Genomic DNA, 23,361 nt, shown 5'->3' with positions numbered 1-23,361 from the left:
GCAAGGTGTCCATCAAAGCAGCGGCGACTGGGGTGTGTAAATACTTAGCCTGTTTTGGTAGCGAAACCACACATATGAATAACGATCACGTGAATGAAAGGCTTCGTTCAGGAACTCGGTATTGTTTTTGGTGCGGTGTGTTATTCGCGGTGACTTTTGGTCCTCAAGAGTGAAACAACAGCGTGAGTAAACCGTTACTGTAACTGAATGTCTAGCTATCATAATAAAGTCTATGTATCGTGTTAGCCTTCTCGAACTGTCTACTCCACATGTTGAGTACCGTCGCTATTAGGGTGCTAGCTCGCGTGCCAAATATCACTGGCATGGGATATAGCGAAGTGCGTATACGTGAAAGAGCGTGTAAGTAGTGCGATGTGACGAACTACAGTTAATACTGTACACAAGCACGCGTGCTGGCACGAATTGTTAGCGTTCAAGTGCGAGGTGATGATTAAGCGATATAATTATTATGGTCAATTTTTGTGGTACTACACATGCTGAGTAAAGTGTTCCTCTAGCCTTATTCGCCACTGCTGAGGCCGATATGCTATTGGATGGCTAAGAATTCGTGTATTGTTGTTACAGGCTTCTCAGACACTAGTTCGCCTACACAATATCCCATAGTACTAATAACCAACAACGTGTATAATGATTTTCGCTTTGAAGTCTTTATTGTGGTTAACTATGCTAGGGTGTGTAATGTCTGTCAAGTTAACAAGATAGTGTAGTTGACTAATGTGTTGATACTTTGTCAGCCAGTAGGATTGTAATGTTGAAGACCATTGCAAGGTCTTCTAATGGGGTGAACTTTACCTAGCACAATAGAAACTTTCTCTGGCACATTTGGAATAATGGAAACTACCTTTTTAGCACATTCAGAGTAATTTGTTTACAATGCCACAGTAATAATAGTGATTTGTTCTACTGTCAACACCTTTTGTAATAGTTTGTCACCATTGTGCTATTATTTCATAATCTCACAGCTCCAGATGAGTAGTTTTGTTTGTAAGAAATTGTGTGGTTGTCCCCTGATCCCTTACAAAAGACCAACCATGGTACCTGTGTTTTATTTTCATTGCCTGTTATGATTGTTATTACTAAGAAATTGTGTGGTTGTCCCCTGATCCCTTACAAAAGACCAACCATGGTACCTGAGTTTTATTTTCATTGCCTGTTATGATTGTTATGTAAATAGACCCACCTGGTTGCTTTATTCATAAAAAGTGGTCTTGTTGTTTTTACATCTAATTACCATTGGCCATAATGATTATTCTACAGGTATCCATGGGTCTGTTAGCACTGTGGTTGGGTGTGTTGCTATGGAGCTACTGTCATGTGGCCAGTGGCATTGACTGTAGCCACTTCACTTTTGACGATTCACTAGAAGATGATTCAGATTATGTTGATGGAAGTGGAGGATATAATATAGGGGGTGAGCAGTGGATGTTAATAAATCATAGCTGTTGATGTACTGTGTAGTCATTTCTTGTCTGAATCCATTGGGTGGTAGGTAAACACAAGGGGCTCTGTGTATAGAGCCATTGTACTGCAATTATGAAGTTGGAATTCTTACATTGATCAATGTCAGCTGCTCTGTATGTGTGCTTCCCTGTAAGGTAGTCTAATTTGATTTATGTCCCAACAGACAGGATTGGCATTTGGTTGATATGGCTATATGTGGACATTATTGAGTTGTACTGTGGGTCTTGGTTGTGGTAATATTTCATTGTGGTGTGAGGTGCTTTCATAGTGCAGTAGAATGCCTCTATTAGGGACCAGGGGCTCGCAGTACTTAATGGGCTCCTGGGGACCATGTATGTCAAAATTTTGAAAGTCTAAGTGTGTACTAATGTAATATAGACAGTGTTCTGATTCTGAATATATCCTTATCAGTGATTTGTCTTGACTGTGTGAATGCTATGCAAATACAAATCGACAAGTGTCCTGATTACCAAGTTGTCCGAATTTTAGGTGTCCATTTTGATGTATCAAATGGCATAAGCTACACTCTTATGTGGCATAATAGGTAGAACTAAAGGCTGTTCTGTTGTACATTGTACAGATGATTTAAGATTAATGGCTTATGCCAAAGATGAGTGGAATCTGAAGGTGACGTGGAACACATCAAGATACACTGCTCCAACTAAAGGATGGACATATAAGGTGAGCTAGTATTACTGATAGTCAGCTGAGCTTATATGTAGTATTTCATTTGTAAGTTACACAGCAGGTGGTAACATTTCATTGTAGACAGATAGTTAATATAATACGACATCTATATCTGTAATGTCACAGTAACTCTATCACATGCTCACACCCATGGTGATCACTCAATCACTGGTTCACTTATTTTACAGGTGCAGTTTGTGGTTAACACCACATACAACACAACATTTGGCTGGCAAATGTTCTCAGAGACAAAAGAGGTCCCAACCAACAAGAGTCAAGTGGTGTTTCCTCTATACAATCCTGGAGCTGTTTATAACATCACCTTGCTTGTTGCCGGGGACAACCAGTGTTTACAACAGAGAGTGGTTGTGACTAACCTACCAGGACATGAAGGTAAGTACATTTTTGGCATGATAAAGTAGTTGTGACAGTGAGCCTCCCTACTTGACAGCTGCTGCAGCTGAACTACCTGCACTTGTCAGGCTGTAGCTAATGCTTTGTATATCACACCATATCTGTTTATTAATGTGTTGTTTGGTTGAGAGAGTCATGTTACCTTCACACATTTCAAAATGTTTGGGACTACTCAGTTAGGACAGTCATTGTGAGTATGTGTGCTCATCACTGCACATTTCTTTGTTGGTGGTGACTGCATTTCCCACCACTATATGGGGTCTACAATACTGGTCAGGCTTGAGCCAGGACCTTCCCCTGACCTATCATTGCCAGCCAGTAGCATATGATGGTTAGTTTGCTGGTTTAATCAGAATTGTGCTACTGGTCGATGGTAGACTGTCAAACACCTCTGCAGTAGTGTTGGCTTAACATGCTCAGCATCTGATGCTACATGTAGCCTATACCTCATCTGTCCTAACAAGCCTGCAAACACTTTATATCACACACACTATACTGAGCACAACGCACAACATTGAAGCTAGTCATAGTTTTTTTTCCAGTGCATGTTGAGTTAGTGTTGTAATTGAAATGAGAATATAATGTGTTGTTTTCCTTCTTCAGATGCTGTGGCTCACTTCCAAATCAAGTTGAACTTTTATACATTCAAAAGTTGTAATAAAAAACTGCAGAAAGTGAGTGTTTATTATTTTTAGTGTTTTTGTGTGTACTAGCGTATCATCTTTGTCGCAATAAATGCATTTCAGTATTGGCACAACTTTCACACACACTGCAATGTATTGAATTTCATGATACACTGCTTACTTTGTTACACATAAAATGCCAAGAATGTAGCTATCAAAAAATTTTAGTGCTCAAAGGTAAAAGGTGTTGGATCCATTAATACAAACCATAGTATATATGGCTAGTTAACAAGGAGTAGGACAAGCCCACGTGAACTGATCCACATTACTAAAAGTACTATACCATGCACAAAGATTTCACATTTCCCTAATGGTTATTGAGAGATTCAATAGGTAGATAGTTCTACTGCATTCATACTTAATGAGATGATGTGAATTAAACCTAATCCATTATAAAGAAGAAAGGAGTCAGGGTTCGAAAATAACACATGGCGGTCACCAATTTGCCACAGTCTTCACAACTGATTGTCCATTGTAGGTACATCCTTATAGAGAGGTACATTATTTTACATGACTATAGTAGCACTAAGGGTCTTGCATCATTCCACTACCAATTCACCTGTGGTTGTCCGACCAGCTTGCTATCTTGCATATAATATGTGATAACATTCCATTGTGCACTTTTTAAATATTGATTTGCCCTATGGTGTGTGTACAGACAAAAGCATGTTTGCGTATAGTGTGTATGTGTACACTGTGTATGTATACAGTGTTTATGTTTGTATGTGTGTTACTACTGCTGTTTGACATCTACAGACTGGTGCGGAGAAAAAAATTAGTAGAAACTTTAGTGATCAAATACTGGCTGTACTTGGTACTGAAAGATTCAGAGAACTGTTTAAATGTGATCTGAAGTTATCAAACTACCGACTTGTGGAAACTGACTTCTTGTGCTTAGGACCTAAAACAGGGATATTCACTGGCAGAATTGTTTCCACTGGGGAGGTGAACACTACACAGTTACTGAATGCATTACAGAATTGGGTAAAAACTAAACCAACTTTGAAGATACGCAGTGACAGTGTGGTAGTGGATCGTTATTGTCCAGTGTATTATGTGCCAGCGTCAAATGATTACTGCCGCAGTGAGCCAGTGGAGCAGCCTTCTAGCCCTGGTGGCTCCAGTACCAATTCTAGTGAATCTGTTGAATCAACAAGTAATAAAAACACTATTATTATAGTTGGAGCAGTGGTTGGCTCATGTGTATCAACACTTGTAGTATTAGTGGCAATAATATGTGGAGTATTGCTGTATAGGAGAAAGAGAGAAGGTGGTGGTAGATTTAGCAGGTAAGACAAGACAATTTGTTTGTAGTGTTTATTGTTACTATTTGTGTCCTGTTCTTATAGGTTTCAAAATTTCACATTTAGAAGTCGGGCTAGCATTGAGCGAAGATTACGAATCAGTAACATACTAGCTTGTGACCCCAGTGTAGAAGAGACCAATACCTCTCAGCCCAGACCAGCTAATAGCAGTACATCAGCATCAACCACTTCACAACGTTCTTCACAATACAGTGACTGTTCAGCAACACATCATACCAAAACTACATGAGATACAGTACTCATTTCATCATCAGCTTAATTCATTTTACAATTCGCCTACACTATAATGTTAATGATTGCAATAATATAACTCTGTATACGGTATTTATTCTGTTCACTTGTAGTTTTGTTACTGTTGTATGTTTTTTTGTTGCTCTGTACCGATTACCCGTGTAAAATATTAAATGTGGCAGGTACTCGTGTAAAATGCGCGTGATGTCGCGTGAGTATTGCATTATGTAGAACGGAGAGCCGCGTAGCCGGCCTTGTATTTCCGTCCGCGATACAAGTTCCGCATTATGTGTAAGGTGGAGCTCAAACCTTTCTTCAGCTTAGGTTTGCCGCTGATGGTCGCAATAATTTCTTATGAGTGGCTGTGATCAATCCGTAAGCTGGTGGTGGCTAAAAAAACTGCCACGGAATAATTCATGGCGCGGACGGAAAAGACTAGCTAAGCTAGCGTTCGTGATAGATGCTAGCGGAAATCCAGACGCTTTCTCCCAAGTATAACTAACAAGTTATACGTGTAGTCAGGGACCCTCACAAAGCGACAAAATGAAGGGTGAAGGTAAGCCAAGGAAAGATGTTCCATAGATTATGCTTTGTGCATCGTCAAAATCGTGCTGAACTGGCCATTAAGACTGCAGAAGCTTTATTTTAGACCGCAGAAGCTGTTTCAATTGTATGTACAGATGTAGGAATAATAATGCACCTATCAATGTCAAGCCCCACCTACCCCAGGTCGGGCAGAGGTGGAGATTGTTGGGGACTTGCAAATGCGAGATTGCAAATTCCCCGCCCCTGGGCCTGGAGACAACTTTTAGTTACGAATCCCCCACTAATTATCCCGGGAATCACAACAGTATGGAAAAGTACGGATATTCGTGTTGCAAATGCCCTTACCCTGGGGACGAGCTTGGTTGACAAATCCCCACCTGCTGCCCGACCTGGGGTAGGTGGGGCGTGACATTGATAGGTGCATAACGCATACATGATTGCCAATACTGATGTGGCACATAAGTTTGCATATAAAGTCAAAAGATGCAGACACCATGCAGTATGTAAAGGCATAGTTCCTCACGATCAGCAGTAACCTCGGCAATAACTATTGTTATACACACAACTGCCACTGTGGCCTCTTTACCACTACAAAGAGACGTACAGTTGTAAGGTAATTAGTTTCAAGTTTGTTCTGTTGTTCTTTCAATACACATGCCAATCATCTCTCACAAATTGTGCATACACTCAGTACACACAGTAATCAAAAGTGCCAAATATACATTGACAGTCTTTATCACAACAAAAATTTGTGAACACACAGTAGTTATGAGTCAGTTCAGTATGCTACTAGTGTATAGTAGCAAGGTTAAGCATGCGGCCTTTTTGAACTGCTTTGCTTGCTGTAAGCATTATGCAGTCTGCTCCACTTGGGCAAACTTCTACCCGAGAGTGCAGAAAATGGTCTCCTTTCTACACTCCCATTAGCTCCACCACTATTTGATGTCATTTCTACGCCACGAGGATCTAATTCAGCAGGTTGTTCTGAAACTTTCCTGGTGGGATATGCAAAATTTCCAATCCTCTGCATAGGAGCTCTCTTTGGTTGAGGAAACCCACCAGTAGTAACATTCAGTCCAGCATTAAATGTATTAGGAGACAAGACTGATCTTTGTGATAAGGCACTCACAGACCGTGGTTCCACTCCCTCAAGCTGTGAACGGCCAGAGTATTTCACTTGCAAATGATTGAAATAATTTTGCATTCTCTCCTGTGTTGTAGTTTTACGAAATGATTCTGGCTTTCTTTGATGTACGTTAACTTTGGATTGAGGAGCTTGGATCTGAGATACAGTGATGATAGATGGACGTTTTGATAGCTAGAGTGGAAGAGGAATACAGCTAGCTAAGCTTGTGAATACATATGCTCTACATTTCATACCATGCAGTTTACAGAATTATAAATGAGGGTTACAGCACTTACAGTGTTAGGAGTAACACGTTACACAATATTATTACTTTTGTGATAACTAAGTAATACGCTATAAAAACAGGTAATATAACTCAAGTTACTTTATTTACAATTATAACACGTTACCTAAGTAATATAGTTACTGTAACGAATGTAATATTATTACTATAAGTAACGAAGTTACTAATCTCATTAGTAATTCACTGAGTAACACCTAGTAATGAAGCCCACTGAATGAAGCTTATTCACCAGCTTCTTACTTATAACCAAGATTTGCACATTGCCCAACAACGAAATCATGTCATGTGATAAGGTGGTAGTTCAGCTGTAGTTTCACACAGGTTGTGGACACAAAGTAATATAATATGTAATATTATTATAGTTACTTTATTTTATGGGTAATATGTAACTGTAACTAAATAGTTCAGTTGTAAGTAATATGTAACTAGTTACTTTAAAAAGTAACTTGCCCAGCACTGAGCACTTACCATTGGTGCACGCTGGTGATGACTAGGATTACCATTAGATGACTGTAAACCTACAGGACCTTGATCAACCTGCTGATCTGGTGAACACTCACTGCTGGTCTCATACAGTGGCTGGAAGTAGTGAAACCATACCACTGTATTTTGTTTGTAATAATATAGCTACTTACCGCAGTAACTAAAAAGTTGTGTCCATTTTGTGCCAGTTGATAATGTTGTGGGTAGTTGTTTAGTTGATTTGCTGTAGGTTTTGATCTTGATGGTAGTAAGGGCTGTGATCTAAGCTTTGGTGTTGAGTTTTGACTGAGTAGATGATTGCTAGTTGGGTGAATATCACTCTAAATAACAACTTGTTCATAATTACAAGTTTCATATAAAGTGCCATATAGCCTAAGAAAATTTCAAGAGTTGTCAATTAGTTCAACAAATTCTCAAGTTGATGTTGTGCTACTTCATATCACGTAGCTTTTGTATTGTCAGTTTAGTTAGTGCATTAAATCTGCTACCATAGTAATAAGTTTAAATTCTCAACAGCACAACTAAAAAAAAACAGTTACAGTTTTGAAAGTCACAACCCTCAAAATTATCTAACTATAAGGTAAGCGACTAACCGCAGGGGCTTTAATGGCTTGCAATTGGTCTTGTTCCATACTAGTGAAATTACAAATAGATGGCCGATGTTCCATTGTGTCCCTTTTTGTAGTTTGGTTAAATGACCGTATTCTCCAAGATGAAGAGCACAAATGAACACCATACTGTAGGACGATAACATTACTATTAGAACACATTGTTGTTGTAATGTACCAATTTTCGAAGTTGAGCGGCAATGTTTCCTCTCAAAGTATTCACAGCTGAAGAAAAGTTTATTATTAGTGTTTAATCCCAAACAACACTATGTCAGTATACCTGAGAACAGTTCATTTTGTGCCAGGAATACATGGCTTATAGCAAGGTCATGAGGTTCATCAGATTTAGGAGTAACTAAGCACTCCTATGGGGGGAGTACATGATGATGTCATCATGAGATGCTGACACTATACTACTAATGACACACCTTCACTTTATTATTTGAATTTTTAACAGAACGCACTGAACCATCTGAGTAGAGTCAAAGCACATGATTGATGTTAATAGGTGTTAGTTATGTTTACCATCTTTGACTTTCAACAATCTCAGTGTTGCACTAATCTCATTGAGAGTGGCATTAATCTGCATGGCAAACACTAACATCATCACTAATTTCAGCCTGTACACTGAACTAGTAACTTAACACTACACATACAGCAAAAATAGCAATTAACCAAAAGAATTTATAGTTGTTGACTTTTAAGGCAAAAAGGACACATGAAAAATGTGGTGGTTCCAACTGTTTGACTGCTCCATTGTACATGCACAATAAGTGAATACCTTATTGGTAACATCATGTAGTTCGTGAGATTTCTTGTCATCACAGTCTTTCATCTGCAACTGGTGGCTAAATACAAACGACCACTATAGCAAGTATCATACATGATATGCAAAACTGCTAGCTATATGGTCATGTTCCATTAATTTTAGGAGCTGTGTAAGTGACTATGAAGGCTGATAGATACTCTGACTATGTGTTTGCATACGCGGTATATGGTAATGTGTTTAGACCACAGCAAGATAGAATACTCAGATTTCATTGGTTATTTACAGAGAGCTAAATCCTGTAGATCCCGGCCTTGTTTTCATCTCTCAATATAGATAATATAATATAGTCATAATTGTACAACCTCAATTGGGGGAAGGGGGAGGTAGGGAAATAAAATCATCATCAATTAAAGTACATTCTAATCTTGTCCTTAAATCTGCAAAAAAGCTTTTGATAGTGTGCCACATAAACGTTTATTGTATAAGATTGAACACTATGGAATTACAGGCAACCTTCTTAGATGGATTGATGGATTTCTATCCAATAGGAGACAGCGCATTGTTTTAAATGGGGAAAAATCATGTTGGCAAGATGTGAAGAGTGGTGTTCCACAAGGATCAATTCTAGGACCTCTTCTCTTCCTTATTTATGTTAATGATATGCCGAAATCCATCTCAAGTCATGTGTTTTTATTTGCAGATGATACCAAGCTTATACGAACCATTTCTACATTGGCAGACCATGTACAACTCCAAACTGATTTAGATAATCTAGCCAAATGGTGTGATGTGTGGCAACTGAAGTTCAATGTTACTAAATGTAAAGTGATTCACTTTGGTCGAGCCACACACAGCTTTGGAGGCTACTATCTTAATGGTGTCTCATTGGACTCAGTTAATTGTCATAAGGACTTGGGTATTATATTTGATGCGAATTTAAAGTTCCACCAACACGCTTCTAAAGTAGCAATGAAAGCGAACAGGGTATTGGCTTGTATGAAAAGAAGCTTTATCGATTTGAATGAATTTGTACTATCACAGTTGTACAAATCAATGGTTCGACCAATATTAGAATACGGAAATGTAATTTGGGGACCCCATTATGTATTAGATCAACGTAAACTTGAGGGTGTGCAACGGCATGCTACAAAACTAGTACCATCTTTAAGAGACAAGTCTTACATAGATCGACTGACATCAATGAATTTACCATCTCTTTTGTACAGGAACAGACGTGGTGACTTAATATTTCTTTTCAAGATGTTGAACGATTACTTCAATCTGGATCACTCCAACTTTTTTACTTTCTCCCACAATACACAAACTAGAGGTCATGCATATAAATTACTTAAGCCCCCTGCCCACCTTTCATGTCGGGTCAACTATTTTGGTACTAGAGTAATTAATGATTGGAACAATCTTACGAGTGATATTGTAGGAAATTCTTTATTAAATAATTTTAAATCAGCTGTAGATAATTACTTTTATGACTATAGATTTATGTTAATGCAATAATTATATTCATAGTTAATTTTTGTTTATTGCATCTAATTTATGTATGTGTATGTATGTAATTGAATGGGTGTAGGCTTCTAAGCCTCAACCCAAATCACATCATAATCATAATCATTAAAATCATCTAATGAGCTGTAATATGATGCGAAAGGTAAATCGTTCCAGAGCTTAATTGTGGAAGGGTAGAAGCTAAATTTGTAAGAATCCCTGTCTTACAATATTTTCCATGCATGTTGTGTACAAACAAATAAACAAACAACAACAACAACCTTACCAAAATTGTATTGACTGAATATTTCCTTGAATTTCCACAATTGTTTTAAGCAACCAATCTTGAATTGCCACAGCACACTGTATCAATTCATTGTACAATACAGCAGTGATTGTACATACAATTTACCATTTTAATTTCCTTATTTAGCAGTGTCTTTTTTGACTTGAGCTATAATAAAAACAAAGTCATTATACTTAAGCAATTGTGCAATGTAATGATCGTTACACTTTAAGCTATTAAGTGACATATAATAGTATTAGCAATCACCTTTCGCTTGATGAATTTCTCAATCTCAATGGACACATTTCCAGCATCTGATAGTTAACATTTGGTACTCATATTCATAATTTGCACCTGACCTTTCTCAGTGTTGTCAATCATTTGCTTTAGAAACTCATTCACACTTTCATTCTTCAAGTGCTATATAAATTGTTGATAACATTCACTTGACAATACAGTGTTAGTGTACTACTTTTGCTTGTGAATTCCATGCTATCGTACACTGGTTCAACAAAGTGAACAGTTTCTCTGAACCTGTGATATCAACAGTGTTTAGTTTACATACAACACGCAGCACAACAAATTGACTGTTCTATTAGAATACATTACTAGTTTTGTAGATGATTGTTTTATTAAAGCATCCTGGTATTGTTTTGTAAATTTGTGCACTTTAACTATTGATAGTACTTTGCAATTAATGTGTGACACTGTATTTAATCACTTCCTGTGTGCACTTTGCTGTATATACTAGTCAATTTATGATAAGTAAATAATTTGTAACTATTCTGATATATAGAGCTTATCTAAAATTTTAAGGTATTTACACACGAAAATTGTGTTTCTAACTTCGTGTTGGTGATATGGTACACCAGCTTTATTGGCTACACAGTGCAATATCTTGTGTCTTAATTATTAGAACAAAATGGCTGATTTGTTGTCACATCCAGCTACAGAATAAAGTACTGATGGGAAAATTTGTCTCCAAATAGTAGCCACAAAGTTTTAAAAGAAATCAAGTAATAGCTATGGAGTTAACTAAGCTCAACAAATGTGTATTTGAGATCAAGTTGGGTTTTGAAAGTTGTGAAATAAAATGTGGCGGCCAAGAATAACCATCATGATGCTGATAAATTTTAGCTCTATATATTTTTAGCACATCTCATAGCCACATGATGTAACCTGGCTGCACCAAGTTACATCATGCTATGAGATGTGAATATGATAGTGAAGTTAAAAATTCACATGTAATTACAACTGCTGGCCAATATAAAAGACTGTTACAGTGTAAACTGTGGAGGAACAACCTACTCTCTAGCGGACAAGAATTAATTTGACAGCTTGAAACCCACAATATTATAAAATTGGGTGGCTATAACAATAATCAAACCTGGGATAACTCCCCAACTTGTACACTTACCATCAATTCCTAATAGGAAGACAGCAGAATTAGATGCTTCACACAGACAGCTGTAAACTCCATGACACTAGTCCACAAACACAACACACTATCATTCAGTACACATAGACACATACAAACGTACCAGTTCATATATATCCAAATTAAGTTGCACAATCAATTCACTTTTCTTTTTCAGTGCCACTTTAATCTGGCTGTTACTTTGGACTATTAACTCTTCCAATAATGTGAGATGTTTGTCAATCACTTTTGATTTGCACTCCGCATACTAAACATAAGTGACCACAATACATGTACAGTAGATCCTGTCTATGCCACTTTTGGACCAAAATTTTTTGGTCTTAATATAGTCAGGTGGCTGCTTGTGTGTAAAGTTCTCAATTGAGAAATCAGTTTAAAGTTGGCCTTTAGAGGTGGCCTTTATATACATGTGACCATATTACAACAGGTTCTATACTATCATTAGACTCTGTCCACTCCAAATTTATGGACTGTTTGTTTTTATTTATTATTAACTTTTTTCTTTTCTCTTTGTATTTGTAATTTTACATATGTTGTAGTATAAGCAATAACACTTAAGGACTTGGTAAATATTTTCATACACAATTTTCTATATAACATTAGGAGTGAGTATTGCATGGTTGTGTGTGAAGCATTCAACAGGCAAATATATGTTAATCATATGCAGCCATCTAAGTGTGCATGTTCCAAGGAAAATTTGCTTTTAATTTTAGAATAAGTGTAAACTTTAATTTTGAAAGTAATTAGCAATAGAACTAAACAATGTACAAATCATTATGAACTCATGGGTACTGCAGCTGTCCCTGCTGTGACACTCAAGCCATGTGATGATGGAGAAGACAAGCCTACCACCATTGTGTTCTTACAAAATCTGTTATGCTCTTACCTCCTTCCCCATCCACTAGTTCTACACAACAGCAAAACATGAATTTTTAAACCAGCTCTAATGGCACTCTTTTTATAGCAATAAATGAAAGAGTTTGAAAGTACAGCACTGCCCCTATGCCAAACTTCCCCACTGTATTATACCTTTTTGGAGATCTTCCTCTCCTCAGTATTATTTTCAGCCTACATTAATACACAACAAGGAATAATGAAATACATTCACTATACATTAGTGTACCGCTGCAGGAGTTAGACTTTTAGCAGCAACATCATCACCACCAGCTTCATGCTCACGCGTTTCATCACTAGTGCCTGGCTGAGGAATAACCAGTTGAATTTTGCTATTGTTTGATTCGTTAGGCTCAACGGCCAATGATGTGACACTTGCTAGTGATTCTGGTGGCATCTATAAATACCATGAAATATCTATGTACGAAACAACAGCTTTCATACCTGGTAAACACTGGATGCAATACTTGTCCTTCGGGATCTGCTTTTATACTCTGATGCACGCATTTCTGCTTTTAACTGTGCTATGATCTAATCAAAAAGACCACATACAAAAGCACAGCATGGATCTAAAAATTCACACTTAAATTCTTTGTAGTAGTATATCACAAGCAGACACAATTTTTTTGGTCATGTGATTCTTTTCCAGAAGATGACAAAATGAATAATTCAGTTGTGGTAGAGCTAGCTGCTTCAGTTAGAGCCTGAGTGATCTGTAGAACTGAAGGGACCTGATAGCTGCAAATGCTTTAAGTTTTGAGGATGCTTAAAATTCAACTCAAAATCAACTATGTAGCTGAAGCTAATTTACTATTTACTCTACAGGATCTCAGCTATTCCAAAAAAACTTGTACTGATCAAATACATAGTTGGTATTTTTAGTTTTAGGCTTTTGTAATAGTTTAATTTCAAAGTTGGCATGGCAGGATGCAAGGTGAGATAGAGTTCAAGAAGAAAAGGTTGAATTGCATTGGTCTTCAAATTAACACAGCTTTAATGAAATTTTTGAATGTTTGGTTCTATTAGAGTATTTCTGCCCTAACATACAATTTTGGCCACTTCTCAAAGAAGAGCATAGCCGTTTTTTTTTTCTTTTTTTCTTTTCCAGTTTTGTCCATTCTATACTAGCTACCTATAGCTAGCATGTAGTATAAGGATGTACAAGTGGCTTGTTATTTATGTCAACAGTTAAACATTTTAAGGAATACTAGAAGATACTATCTAGTACATATATATACCTGATTAGCTTCTGTCAAACTAGTTAACGTCTGCTGATATAACTCATTTTCATTTTTGCTTTTACTGCTTAGTATGCTATAGCCTGTTTTCATTTGTTGCAGCTCCTATATCCATTGCCATATAAATGAGCTAAATCTTACATGTAATAGTACTTACGTTACCCTGGTCATTCACAACCTTTTGCAACCTAAATATAGCAAATCAATGTTTATTATCATTCTCTAAGTCATGTAGATGACACTTACTTTGATGACTTCATTGCCTCATCTGTGTACATTTTCATCAAATGGTTGTATTGATGATCGTTTGGACCACTTGCTGCTAACCATGCAAGAAAATCACACAATTAATGTGAGACACAGAATGTGAGCTATACAGCTACATGCCAGTTAAAGTACACAAGTGGATTTGCTCAGAAAAAGTAATCTCGTGTTTTTAGCTTGCAATTGTTCATGCAATATGATGAGAAAGGCTCTACTATGTACTACAATCAACACACTAGGACTGAAATGGATAGCAATTGTACTATCTGGATATCCTGAACAAAATCTTTCCAGATACCCTACAGATGGCGACATCATCACTTGCCATATAAGTGTTGTATATTTTATAATGAACATGCTTGTTTTACTAGTACTTTAGAATAGAAACAAATATAATATTCATATGAAAACTATAGTTTGTAGTGATGATAAGGTTATTGTGCAAACCGCTATGTATCAAGGAAAATTTACCATAAAATTGCTTTAAAATTATTAGAAGCTATCCTGATGGCATCAAATTATCATCCGGATATCTGAATAATACTATGATGGATTATCTGTTCCAGCCCTAATGCACTACATCACTTTGTGATGCTAGCTGCACTTTGTGATGCTAGCTGCAGACATGCACCTAAAAGACTGGAATCATGCAGTCCTGAGAGCTGTGTTGTACATAAGGCAGTAACTTTTATCAAATAAAAATGTACATTATTATGTGCTTGTTAAAAGGCATGCACATTATCTGACAAACTTCTCTTGTCGAACCAGTCTGTATACAATGTATTATAACATTAAGGTTTTATAGGTAGTTCACTGAGATCCATATATTATTATATTCTTCACACAGGCAGAGCTATATTGTAACACAGAGACATAGAAATTGATCCATTTCCTTTCAACCCATGATTAAATGTTAGCGTTACACCAAGAGTAGTGGTACAGTCAGCCCTGTATGCCATACATTAGGTATGGCCAGCCTGTATGCCATACTATTCTGGGGAAGTACATGATTCATACAAACAAGAAATCTTGTCTAAATTGTTTTGAAGATTTATGTCTACATCTAAAAAAAATTGTGGTCTCAATTAGTGAGGTACATAAAGAAAAACATGAGTACTATTACCATGACTACACTTTGAATTATAGTGACAACAAGAACTGGTATACACAGTTAAGAAAGCAGTCTTAAATTGGTTGGACAACTAAAGATTTTAGAAGACTGTTGTGAGATGTCACTTTGAGCATAGTGTTTATTCTATTGCGTCCAGTTGCAAAGCCACACAACATAATAATTTGTTTAGTTATATAGTCTCTCAACCTCCTTACTATACCTGCTTTATCCTGCTGAACAGGCTGTACAGCTTTTGATTCCCTGTGTGTGTGTGTAGGCAAACAATAATGACACTATAGCATGTACCAATGGAACCTTGCAAGCTTCAGGATTGTTTGGTTGATTTCATCAAGTTTCCTCAAGTGATTACTGGTCAGATCTATGGTTGAACTATATGCAAGTATCAATTATGAACATACATTGTTTAATAACAATCATGATTCTTACACAAATTCCTCCATGCTTGGTTCTTCCATCTCCACCACACAATCCTGCAATTTAAAAGGTATTTTAAATATTCAGATGCATACAAGTATCTCACATCAGTTAAAAAGCCATTGAACTGCTTCTTGAGTGACTACGAAACATACAGATAATAATAATAGTTAATAATATACATCATATAATTGTTGTAATTGTTCACTATTGAAACAATTAAAGGTGAAACTATAGGTTTTTTAAACTAATGAAAACTTTTTAATTGGATATACAGGTGGACATATATACAAATCATTGAAGTCCAATCTGTATTTTAGCGACAAATATTTACTCCTAGTGTAGTAAGCTTTTTTTTAAATGACTTAACTAAACAGTGAAACCGGTTGCCTTTTTCTGACCATATCGAGCAGGTCGCTACATGCATATTTGCATGTTTTAGTTGATTTACTTCAAATTTGTATGGTAGTACAAGCATAATAATAGTCCTATTTTTGTACAGATCAAATTAAGAACAAGGGAATTACTATGATGCGCAATTTTGAAAATTTGTTGACATGCCTACAGGGTAATCCACTTGATGGAATAGCTTGAAAATCAGTCTGTACATATGAAGTAACTATAAACCTTTGTGGTTAGAAAGTACTGAGATTATTAGCTAAGGAGCAAAAACTAAACATGTGAAACAAGTGTGATCACAATACTCTAATAGAACAGTCACCGAGAAGTAATAAAACATGCATAAAAACCTTGTCCAGGGTTCAAGCCAGGAACCTCCACACCTATACGACTAAATCCTTTACCACTCTGCCACTGCTGTCAGTCGCTCACTTCACTTAATTTCTACCTTACAGATGTAAGTTCTGGTTTACTACACCAGAATATAATTACATAGATCAATCCATGACAATTCTAGATTGTTCTAGAACATTCTATGTGTGTTGTATTAGAAGTGTTCAGAAAAATGTGTGCTCTATTAGAGTACTGCAAAAAATTTTTTTTCAATAATAGGCTATTATATCAAATATATTATGATAGGAGTCTTGCAATCAAGATCTCTAATAGAACAGTCTGCCTTAATTGCTGTGATTTGTATTTTCTTTCGCATGTCAGGTACAAACCTAATGGAAATTTGTTAAATATCAATGAGTTATAACATGAAAACCAACTATAGTTGTATGTAGCAAGATCTCTTTACATATACATGCAACGTTAGCAACTAACATTAAGTAAAATAAACAATTTCAAAAGAGTACAAATCTCTTTTAAAATCTAGTTCTTCTGTCTTGTAGGGATAGACAAAAGCCAGCATAGCTATAGCTACAAATACAAAAAGAAATGATATCTAACCAAAACCTGCCAAGCTGTGAAAGAACTTTCAAAAATAAGTTAGTATGAAAAAGATGTGATATCAAAGGTGGTGGTCAAGCGGCTGCATTGATATTATGCTGTTACTGCACCCTTTTTCACAGCTTGGCAGTTTTAGATTAGATTATGGCAACTGTCTTCAAGTGGTATAATTATGCAGATTCAATGACCAATGCTAGCAAATCTTTCTAGGTACAATAGGCAAGATTACAAAATGCAAGATAATTATTGCAAAATTCATCAAAATTTTCCATTAAAGATTATAATATCATATTTTACTCACATCTCTCAGTGATGTCAGAACCTATAACAAAAGACAACAATGCTACGACATTGTACACACTCATGATTTCTTACCCTAGTGCTGGATCCTTCACTGCCACTATCAAACGAACACCCTCTCTATTTAAAAATACATATACACACAGGTATATACTGACTAAAGTCTCAAATACCAAACTATATCTTCGCTGTCCAGTGAAGTATTCATCATCGTAGTCCTCATGTTGTATACAACATTAGAATAAATGTTAAATGTACACATACATCATGTTCTCTTACTACATTAGGAGTGCAGTCTTCTTCATAGCCCCGTAGTATCTGAGAAATGATATAATTATTAGTTTCCCATCCACCAGTACTCAAAATAGCTATATTTGGGTGGGTTGATTTAAATTCTATTTTAATGCACTATAATTATATAGATAGCTGAATTACAAGCTCACAATGCAACTTTTATAGTCTGCTCTAGCTATAGTTACTATATCTGTGACCTTCTCAACAAAAACTTGTGTAGTTCGCACAAGCATGCATTTTGAGAAAAACTAAATTTAAAAAAATGTAAACTGTACACAGGGCTAAAACTATACCTTGGTCGATTTCCCGATCCATGCATGGTGAACATTTTGTACTCTTTAAAATTGAAAAATCATACCAAACCTTGAAGCTTTATAATTACACTGACATGGACTGTGATAACAACAAGCAACTGCATTCCCCTGTGTTTTTTACAAGCATGCAGTCTAGCCCCATTGCATACCTTGCTTATTCTATCCTCTGTCTCACATAATCCAGACATAATTGCAACATGTTTAGATAAGTCACTCTCTGTGTCCACAGCAGTTTGTGAAGGCATCCTTACTATCAGTGGAGAAATCCGTGACTTTTTACCTCTCACCATTAAATTTCCAAAACCGTTGGAAGCGGCTCCAGGCTATAAATGTACGAACATGTGCAAATGACAGAATATTATACAGCAAATAATAAACAGAAACTGAAGGCCCATGACACCAACTCCTGCAGAATCTGATGAAACAGGAAAAGCCATAAGACTGACCAGTCCTGTCTTTGTTCAGTGAAAGCGGTCTCATGATCAGGCTTGGTTGTTAAATTATAGTACACCAAACAATGTTGGGATACACTAAAGGCAGAGCCTCCAAAGGTGTTTACCACATGTAAGGGATTTATGACCTTATCTACTGTCTTAATATTGCTATTATAGATCAGGTCTCAACAGCATGGCATGCAAATAGCTCAGTAGCTATTAACTATATGAGGGGACAATGCATGGGCCCTGCCCAAGCTCGCCTTAATATTACCTTTAGGCGGTACATATCGTTGCAAGTAATTTCCAGTCACGCTTTTTCAGCAACGTCCAGGACCAGTGTGAACTGCAAAATGTGACATATTTTGCTGGTGTTAGTGAAGACTATGGATTTTCTCGCCACGAGTTGAAGGTATGCATGTCATTAGCGAAAATGCTTTCTAAGTGTCCTTGACTTCGTCAGTGATAATGAAGTGGGTCGTTTAACCAACACTTTCATCCTTGCTTTCATCTCATTATTCATCATGCAAAGCCTGAATCACGTGAAATCGATGTAATGTTTATTTAGCGCCTGCAAGATTTTCTACACTTGTGACTAACATCCGGTTAAGCTTCCTTTTTGACACGAACACGTGAAAGTTGGACAATGGCTACGGACAAGCTCCCTTACAAAGTTGGTGAGTTGCATTGAAGCTACATGGTAGTTTAAATAATGTATGTGATTAAACTAAACACGTTACTCTTGGGAAACTAGACCTAGTCGTATGTTTGTTGCTCGTATAATCGAGAGACCGTCAGACCGCGCTCGGTACGCGGAGAACAGGTATTAAATGTTGTTACAAAAGAATGTGGATACCATTGTTTCACTTTGTGTTGTGACCCTTTGTTCTTGACCTTTCTTCTACTTGACCTTTGTTGAAGAGTGGCACCACCTTATAATAATTAATAATTACACGTGCAGATAACGTGTGCCAAATTTATGGTTCCTCCAAGTATTTCAAAGTGTATCCACTGTTAGTCTGCATCTATTTCAATGTGCTAGCTGACATCAAATTGGCTGATTTTGGCCGCAAGGAGTTGACACTTGCCGAGCATGAGATGCCTGGTCTGATGGCAATGCGTACTAAGTATGGACCATCAAAACCACTGAAAGGAGCTAGGATAACTGGCAGCCTTCACATGACCATACAAACTGGTGTGTTGATTGAGACTTTAGTTGAGTTAGGAGCCCAGGTACTTGATATACATTAATCATATACAGTGTCATTATCTAGTGTATTACATTTCACAGGTCCAGTGGAGCTCCAGCAACATTTTCTCCACACAGGATCATGCTGCTGCTGGTGTAGCAAAGGCTGGCGTACCGGTGTATGCTTGGAAAGGTGAAACTGACGAGGAATACATCTGGTGTATTGAACAGACGTTGGTGTTCCCTGATGGCCAGCCTTTAAATATGATACTGGATGATGGAGGAGATTTGACCAAATTGGTACACTCCAAGTATCCACAATACTTACCAGGTACTAAATGTAGCATGATTTGATGCTTATAGTCCCACCTTTTGATTAAATATTTTGCTTCCATATCCAATGGGATAGAGGGTAATTTCATTTAGCTTTGTTGTATTCTTCCCTGACGATTCTTCCCTGACCTTGTTAATGTAACTATTTCACAGTCACCATAGATACTTGATAACTGATGATTTAATATGCAGTTGTTATGATGTCTCTCTAGGCATCAAGGGAATATCAGAGGAGACAACTACTGGTGTTCATAACTTGCTCAAAATGTTCAAGGCTGGAACACTGAAAGTGCCAGCTATCAATGTCAATGACTCTGTGACTAAGGTGAGCCCTCCTTGTACTTCTGATTAGTGCTCACCACATATTGTGTGCAGACACACACTATCAGATTGTGTGTGCTGTTATTAGTTATATTTTGTACATTTCAGAGCAAGTTTGACAACTTGTATGGCTGCAGAGAGTCTCTTGTTGATGGTATCAAGCGAGCAACTGATGTGATGTTAGCAGGAAAGGTGACAAACTAGGAACTTGGACACACATAACAAAGTGCTTTAATCAGTACAAACATGCATGCTGCCACTTACGAGGTCTTGGTAATATTAAAAATGTCTCTGCTTTGACTAAATTATTCATTTGTGTGCTTGACCTTGTGATATTTTAAAAGGATAACCTACCTTGTAATATTGTACAGTGGGACCACATCATACCACCTTGATGATAAGGACACTTGTTCATAACCCCATTTTCATTGCATTTAGACCCCTGAATGAAGATGCCTCACTTATTTATAAGGACAGGATAGTTGCCCATGGTCCTTGATGTAAGAATGTATGCATGTTTAGACTCCTGAAATCAGGACACTTTAGCATTTTCCCCCAATAAAGATGTATAACAATGGAGAATTGTGATGAATTGCTTGTGGTACTGTATGTTGTGATTAGGTGTGTGTGGTGGGTGGTTATGGAGATGTTGGCAAGGGATCATGTCAGTCATTGAAAGCATTTGGTGCCCGTGTGATTGTGACAGAGATTGATCCAATTAATGCCCTTCAAGCTGCAATGGAAGGTATGAGCTGTAGTGACTGTTTAGTAGTTAGCTACTCACAATATACTGTAGAATATTTAGTTATGTGTCCTTTGTGTTAATTCTTATGTTGCTTGTCAAGTACATAAGAACCAGAAATTTTATTTCATTGCCGAGTACATTAATGCAAGGCAAGGAATCACATTCTATTCAATCCCTTACATAAATACATGTGCCTGCAACTGAATTGGATGCCCTATTAGTACTTGATGCATACGTAATCTATGATGTCAGCACTATTGTTTAGCTCATTCTTATTTTAAAAACCCATTGACTTCTAGACTATAATGATAGCATACCCAGGTGGTTTGTAATGGCTATTCAGGCAAAAGTCACTCCATCAGATAGTGAACTTGGACAAGCAGCTGAAGAGCAAAAAGCGCTATATAGCAACTTGCAATTGTGTTATTGTGTTCAGGTATCAGCGATGCAGTAGTTCGATTGTTTGTAGGTATACAAGAGTTCTAGTTTTGCTCTAGAGATAATAAGACAACTTAGTTAACACACCTGTTACTGAAAAGTAGTGTATAACTAACTTTTAAAATGAAGTAGTATATGGAAGTAATGTTTACTTTTTAAAAGTAACCGCCTGAACTATCTCACCTTGCTTGTAATCATTGTTTGGCATTTGTCAGATTGATGACTATGGGCATGTGTTTACTTTCTCGTATTATGTAGCTACCATATATGGGTGTTGTGTTATGTCTGATTACATCATTCACAATGTAAACAATCAGGCTTCGTAGCCCCATTGTTTTTGGCACTGCTATTTGATGAATGTTTTATACTGAGGCACGATAGTTGTTACATGGCTGCTGCATTAGTATGGCTAACGTAGCTACTGCTGTACAATTGCTAACTTTGTACCAAGAGGAGGCTCTCTACTCTATTTGTTTAAATAACTCTGGCATGTTTATTAATACACCATGTTTGCGTGAGGTTTACGTGCAAGTATGTAACATAGTTGTTATAATCACTCAGGATATGAAGTGACCACTATGGATGAGGCTGCCCCTAAGGGAGATCTATTTGTCACAACCACCGGATGCTGTGACATAGTCACCAGTGACCACATCAAAGTGATGAAGGAGAACGCCATCTTGTGCAACATTGGTCACTTTGACTGTGAGATTGATGTGAAGTGGTTGAATGATAACTGCCCCAAGGAGGAGATCAAGCCACAAGTTAGTTAGTACATTACACTAGTTACTATCATTTAATAATGTTGTTGTGTAGGTTCATCGTTACAAGCTGCCTAGTGGTAATAATGTTATCGTGTTAGCTGAGGGTCGATTGGTCAACTTGGGCTGTGCTACCGGTCATCCTAGTTTTGTAATGAGTAACTCGTTCACTAACCAGGTCTGGTATATGTTTAACTGATAATGTGTACAATTGAGCCTTCACAGACACTGGCCCAAATTGAACTGTGGACCAAGTCAGATCAATATCCACTAGGGGTCCATGTTCTGCCTAAGAAGGTAGCTAAGTGAAATGCTATGTGTAGCAGCTATATTTATCATATTGCTAGCTTGATGAGGAGGTGGCTGCTCTACACTTGGAAAAGTTGGGAGTGAAGCTGACTAAGTTGACAGACAAACAAGCTGAATATATCGGAGTACCTTGTTGTGGTCCCTTCAAGCCAGACCACTACCGTTATTAGACCATTTAATATACTACTATAGTGTGAATTGTTTAATTGACATTTTGAATTAGGGTATGTGATTGAAAGGAAATTGGTATTCATTTTCCATTTTCCGCATATATTTATAATATACAGATTGAGTGGATTAGAAGAACAAGGGAGTCGTGCTGTTAAGTATAGGTTGAGTGTGGAGGATAATCCTGTTTGGTTTCTCAGGCTCTTCATCTAGACTGGAAATTGGTCTGCATGAATCTATTCATGACCTGGTCTGTTTTCTGCATTCAAAGGTTTTTAGAGCACTGTTTGTCTCAAAATTAATCAAATAGTATTTCAACACCAACTGCTGATTTACAAATACTATGGATTTATTAAATATTTTACTGATTTAAAATATTGCATTGGATATACAGCTAAATGGTCATAGCTGAATGTTGTATTAGGTTACTTGATTGCTCTCTTGATCTGTGGATAGCATTTTTTTGTCCCTGTAGAGGATATCAGTGAGTCAAGGGATATGTGCTTCAGCTTGTCTCTAAATGGCTCAGTTGGGAGCTATGGGCAGACCAGTACATTTGTCCTTATCTACTTATGTAG

The 23,361-nt window shown here is 37.1% G+C and overlaps 4 protein-coding genes across 4 annotated transcripts; 2 read left to right on the top strand and 2 right to left on the bottom strand.

Moving 5' to 3' along the window:
• Positions 1–60: 60 nt before the first annotated feature.
• On the top strand, positions 61–5,007 carry LOC136259963 (uncharacterized). Its single transcript, XM_066053544.1, has 7 exons — positions 61–182; positions 1,279–1,432; positions 2,063–2,163; positions 2,358–2,562; positions 3,187–3,257; positions 4,023–4,555; positions 4,616–5,007. The coding sequence occupies exons 2-7, from the start codon at positions 1,285–1,287 to the stop codon at positions 4,818–4,820; spliced, it is 1,263 nt and encodes a 420-aa protein (XP_065909616.1). The 5' UTR covers positions 61–182; positions 1,279–1,284; the 3' UTR covers positions 4,821–5,007.
• Positions 5,008–6,013: 1,006 nt separating this feature from the next.
• On the bottom strand, positions 6,014–12,783 carry LOC136261062 (uncharacterized). The gene is made up of 17 exons (XM_066055029.1): positions 12,772–12,783; positions 11,989–12,132; positions 11,865–11,931; positions 10,920–10,981; positions 10,807–10,867; positions 10,715–10,761; positions 10,574–10,615; positions 10,448–10,524; positions 8,671–8,737; positions 8,415–8,472; positions 8,318–8,361; positions 8,170–8,254; positions 8,068–8,114; positions 7,875–8,018; positions 7,434–7,601; positions 7,267–7,377; positions 6,014–6,686 (listed from the first exon to the last, which is right to left on the bottom strand). The coding sequence occupies exons 1-17, from the start codon at positions 12,781–12,783 to the stop codon at positions 6,177–6,179; spliced, it is 1,746 nt and encodes a 581-aa protein (XP_065911101.1). The 3' UTR covers positions 6,014–6,176.
• A 1,213-nt stretch (positions 12,784–13,996) lies between these two features.
• On the bottom strand, positions 13,997–18,330 carry LOC136261061 (uncharacterized). The gene is made up of 12 exons (XM_066055028.1): positions 18,235–18,330; positions 17,757–17,795; positions 17,651–17,695; positions 17,553–17,597; positions 17,479–17,499; positions 15,934–15,969; positions 15,840–15,883; positions 15,708–15,782; positions 15,613–15,653; positions 14,264–14,339; positions 14,175–14,205; positions 13,997–14,122 (listed from the first exon to the last, which is right to left on the bottom strand). Exons 1-12 carry the CDS (start codon positions 18,328–18,330, stop codon positions 13,997–13,999), a joined length of 675 nt encoding a protein of 224 aa, XP_065911100.1.
• Positions 18,331–19,061: 731 nt separating this feature from the next.
• LOC136260691 (adenosylhomocysteinase-like) lies at positions 19,062–22,912 on the top strand. Its single transcript, XM_066054518.1, has 10 exons — positions 19,062–19,196; positions 19,562–19,752; positions 19,811–20,039; positions 20,254–20,366; positions 20,471–20,554; positions 20,984–21,107; positions 22,107–22,309; positions 22,362–22,484; positions 22,532–22,603; positions 22,654–22,912. The coding sequence occupies exons 1-10, from the start codon at positions 19,166–19,168 to the stop codon at positions 22,783–22,785; spliced, it is 1,302 nt and encodes a 433-aa protein (XP_065910590.1). The 5' UTR covers positions 19,062–19,165; the 3' UTR covers positions 22,786–22,912.
• Positions 22,913–23,361: the final 449 nt, after the last annotated feature.

This window comes from Dysidea avara, chromosome 7, assembly GCF_963678975.1.
Source record: "Dysidea avara chromosome 7, odDysAvar1.4, whole genome shotgun sequence".
In the NCBI taxonomy this organism is placed as follows: domain Eukaryota; kingdom Metazoa; phylum Porifera; class Demospongiae; order Dictyoceratida; family Dysideidae; genus Dysidea; species Dysidea avara.
Note: the sequence above shows the minus strand (reverse complement) of the source record. Positions and strands in the feature narration are given on the sequence as shown.

Bases quoted from the DNA above. Each gene is read 5' to 3' on its own strand.
- LOC136259963 (XM_066053544.1), top strand. From the start codon at position 1,285: ATGGGTCTGTTAGCACTGTGGTTGGGTGTGTTGCTATGGAGCTACTGT. The intron at 2,563-3,186 runs GTAAGTACATTT...TTCCTTCTTCAG, and splicing joins TAACCTACCAGGACATGAAG to ATGCTGTGGCTCACTTCCAA. The intron at 3,258-4,022 runs GTGAGTGTTTAT...TGACATCTACAG, and splicing joins GTAATAAAAAACTGCAGAAA to ACTGGTGCGGAGAAAAAAAT.
- LOC136261062 (XM_066055029.1), bottom strand. The intron at 8,362-8,414 runs GTAAACATAACT...GACTCTACTCAG, and splicing joins ATTGTTGAAAGTCAAAGATG to ATGGTTCAGTGCGTTCTGTT. The intron at 8,255-8,317 runs GTGTGTCATTAG...CTCCCCCCATAG, and splicing joins ATTCAAATAATAAAGTGAAG to GAGTGCTTAGTTACTCCTAA.
- LOC136261061 (XM_066055028.1), bottom strand. From the start codon at position 18,330: ATGCCTTCACAAACTGCTGTGGACACAGAGAGTGACTTATCTAAACAT. The intron at 17,500-17,552 runs GTAAGAAATCAT...CTTTTGTTATAG, and splicing joins GTGAAGGATCCAGCACTAGG to GTTCTGACATCACTGAGAGA. The intron at 15,884-15,933 runs GTGAGATACTTG...TTTAAATTGCAG, and splicing joins TCAATGGCTTTTTAACTGAT to GATTGTGTGGTGGAGATGGA.
- LOC136260691 (XM_066054518.1), top strand. From the start codon at position 19,166: ATGGCTACGGACAAGCTCCCTTACAAAGTTG. The intron at 19,753-19,810 runs GTACTTGATATA...TACATTTCACAG, and splicing joins TAGTTGAGTTAGGAGCCCAG to GTCCAGTGGAGCTCCAGCAA. The intron at 22,310-22,361 runs GTTAGTTAGTAC...GTTGTTGTGTAG, and splicing joins AGGAGGAGATCAAGCCACAA to GTTCATCGTTACAAGCTGCC.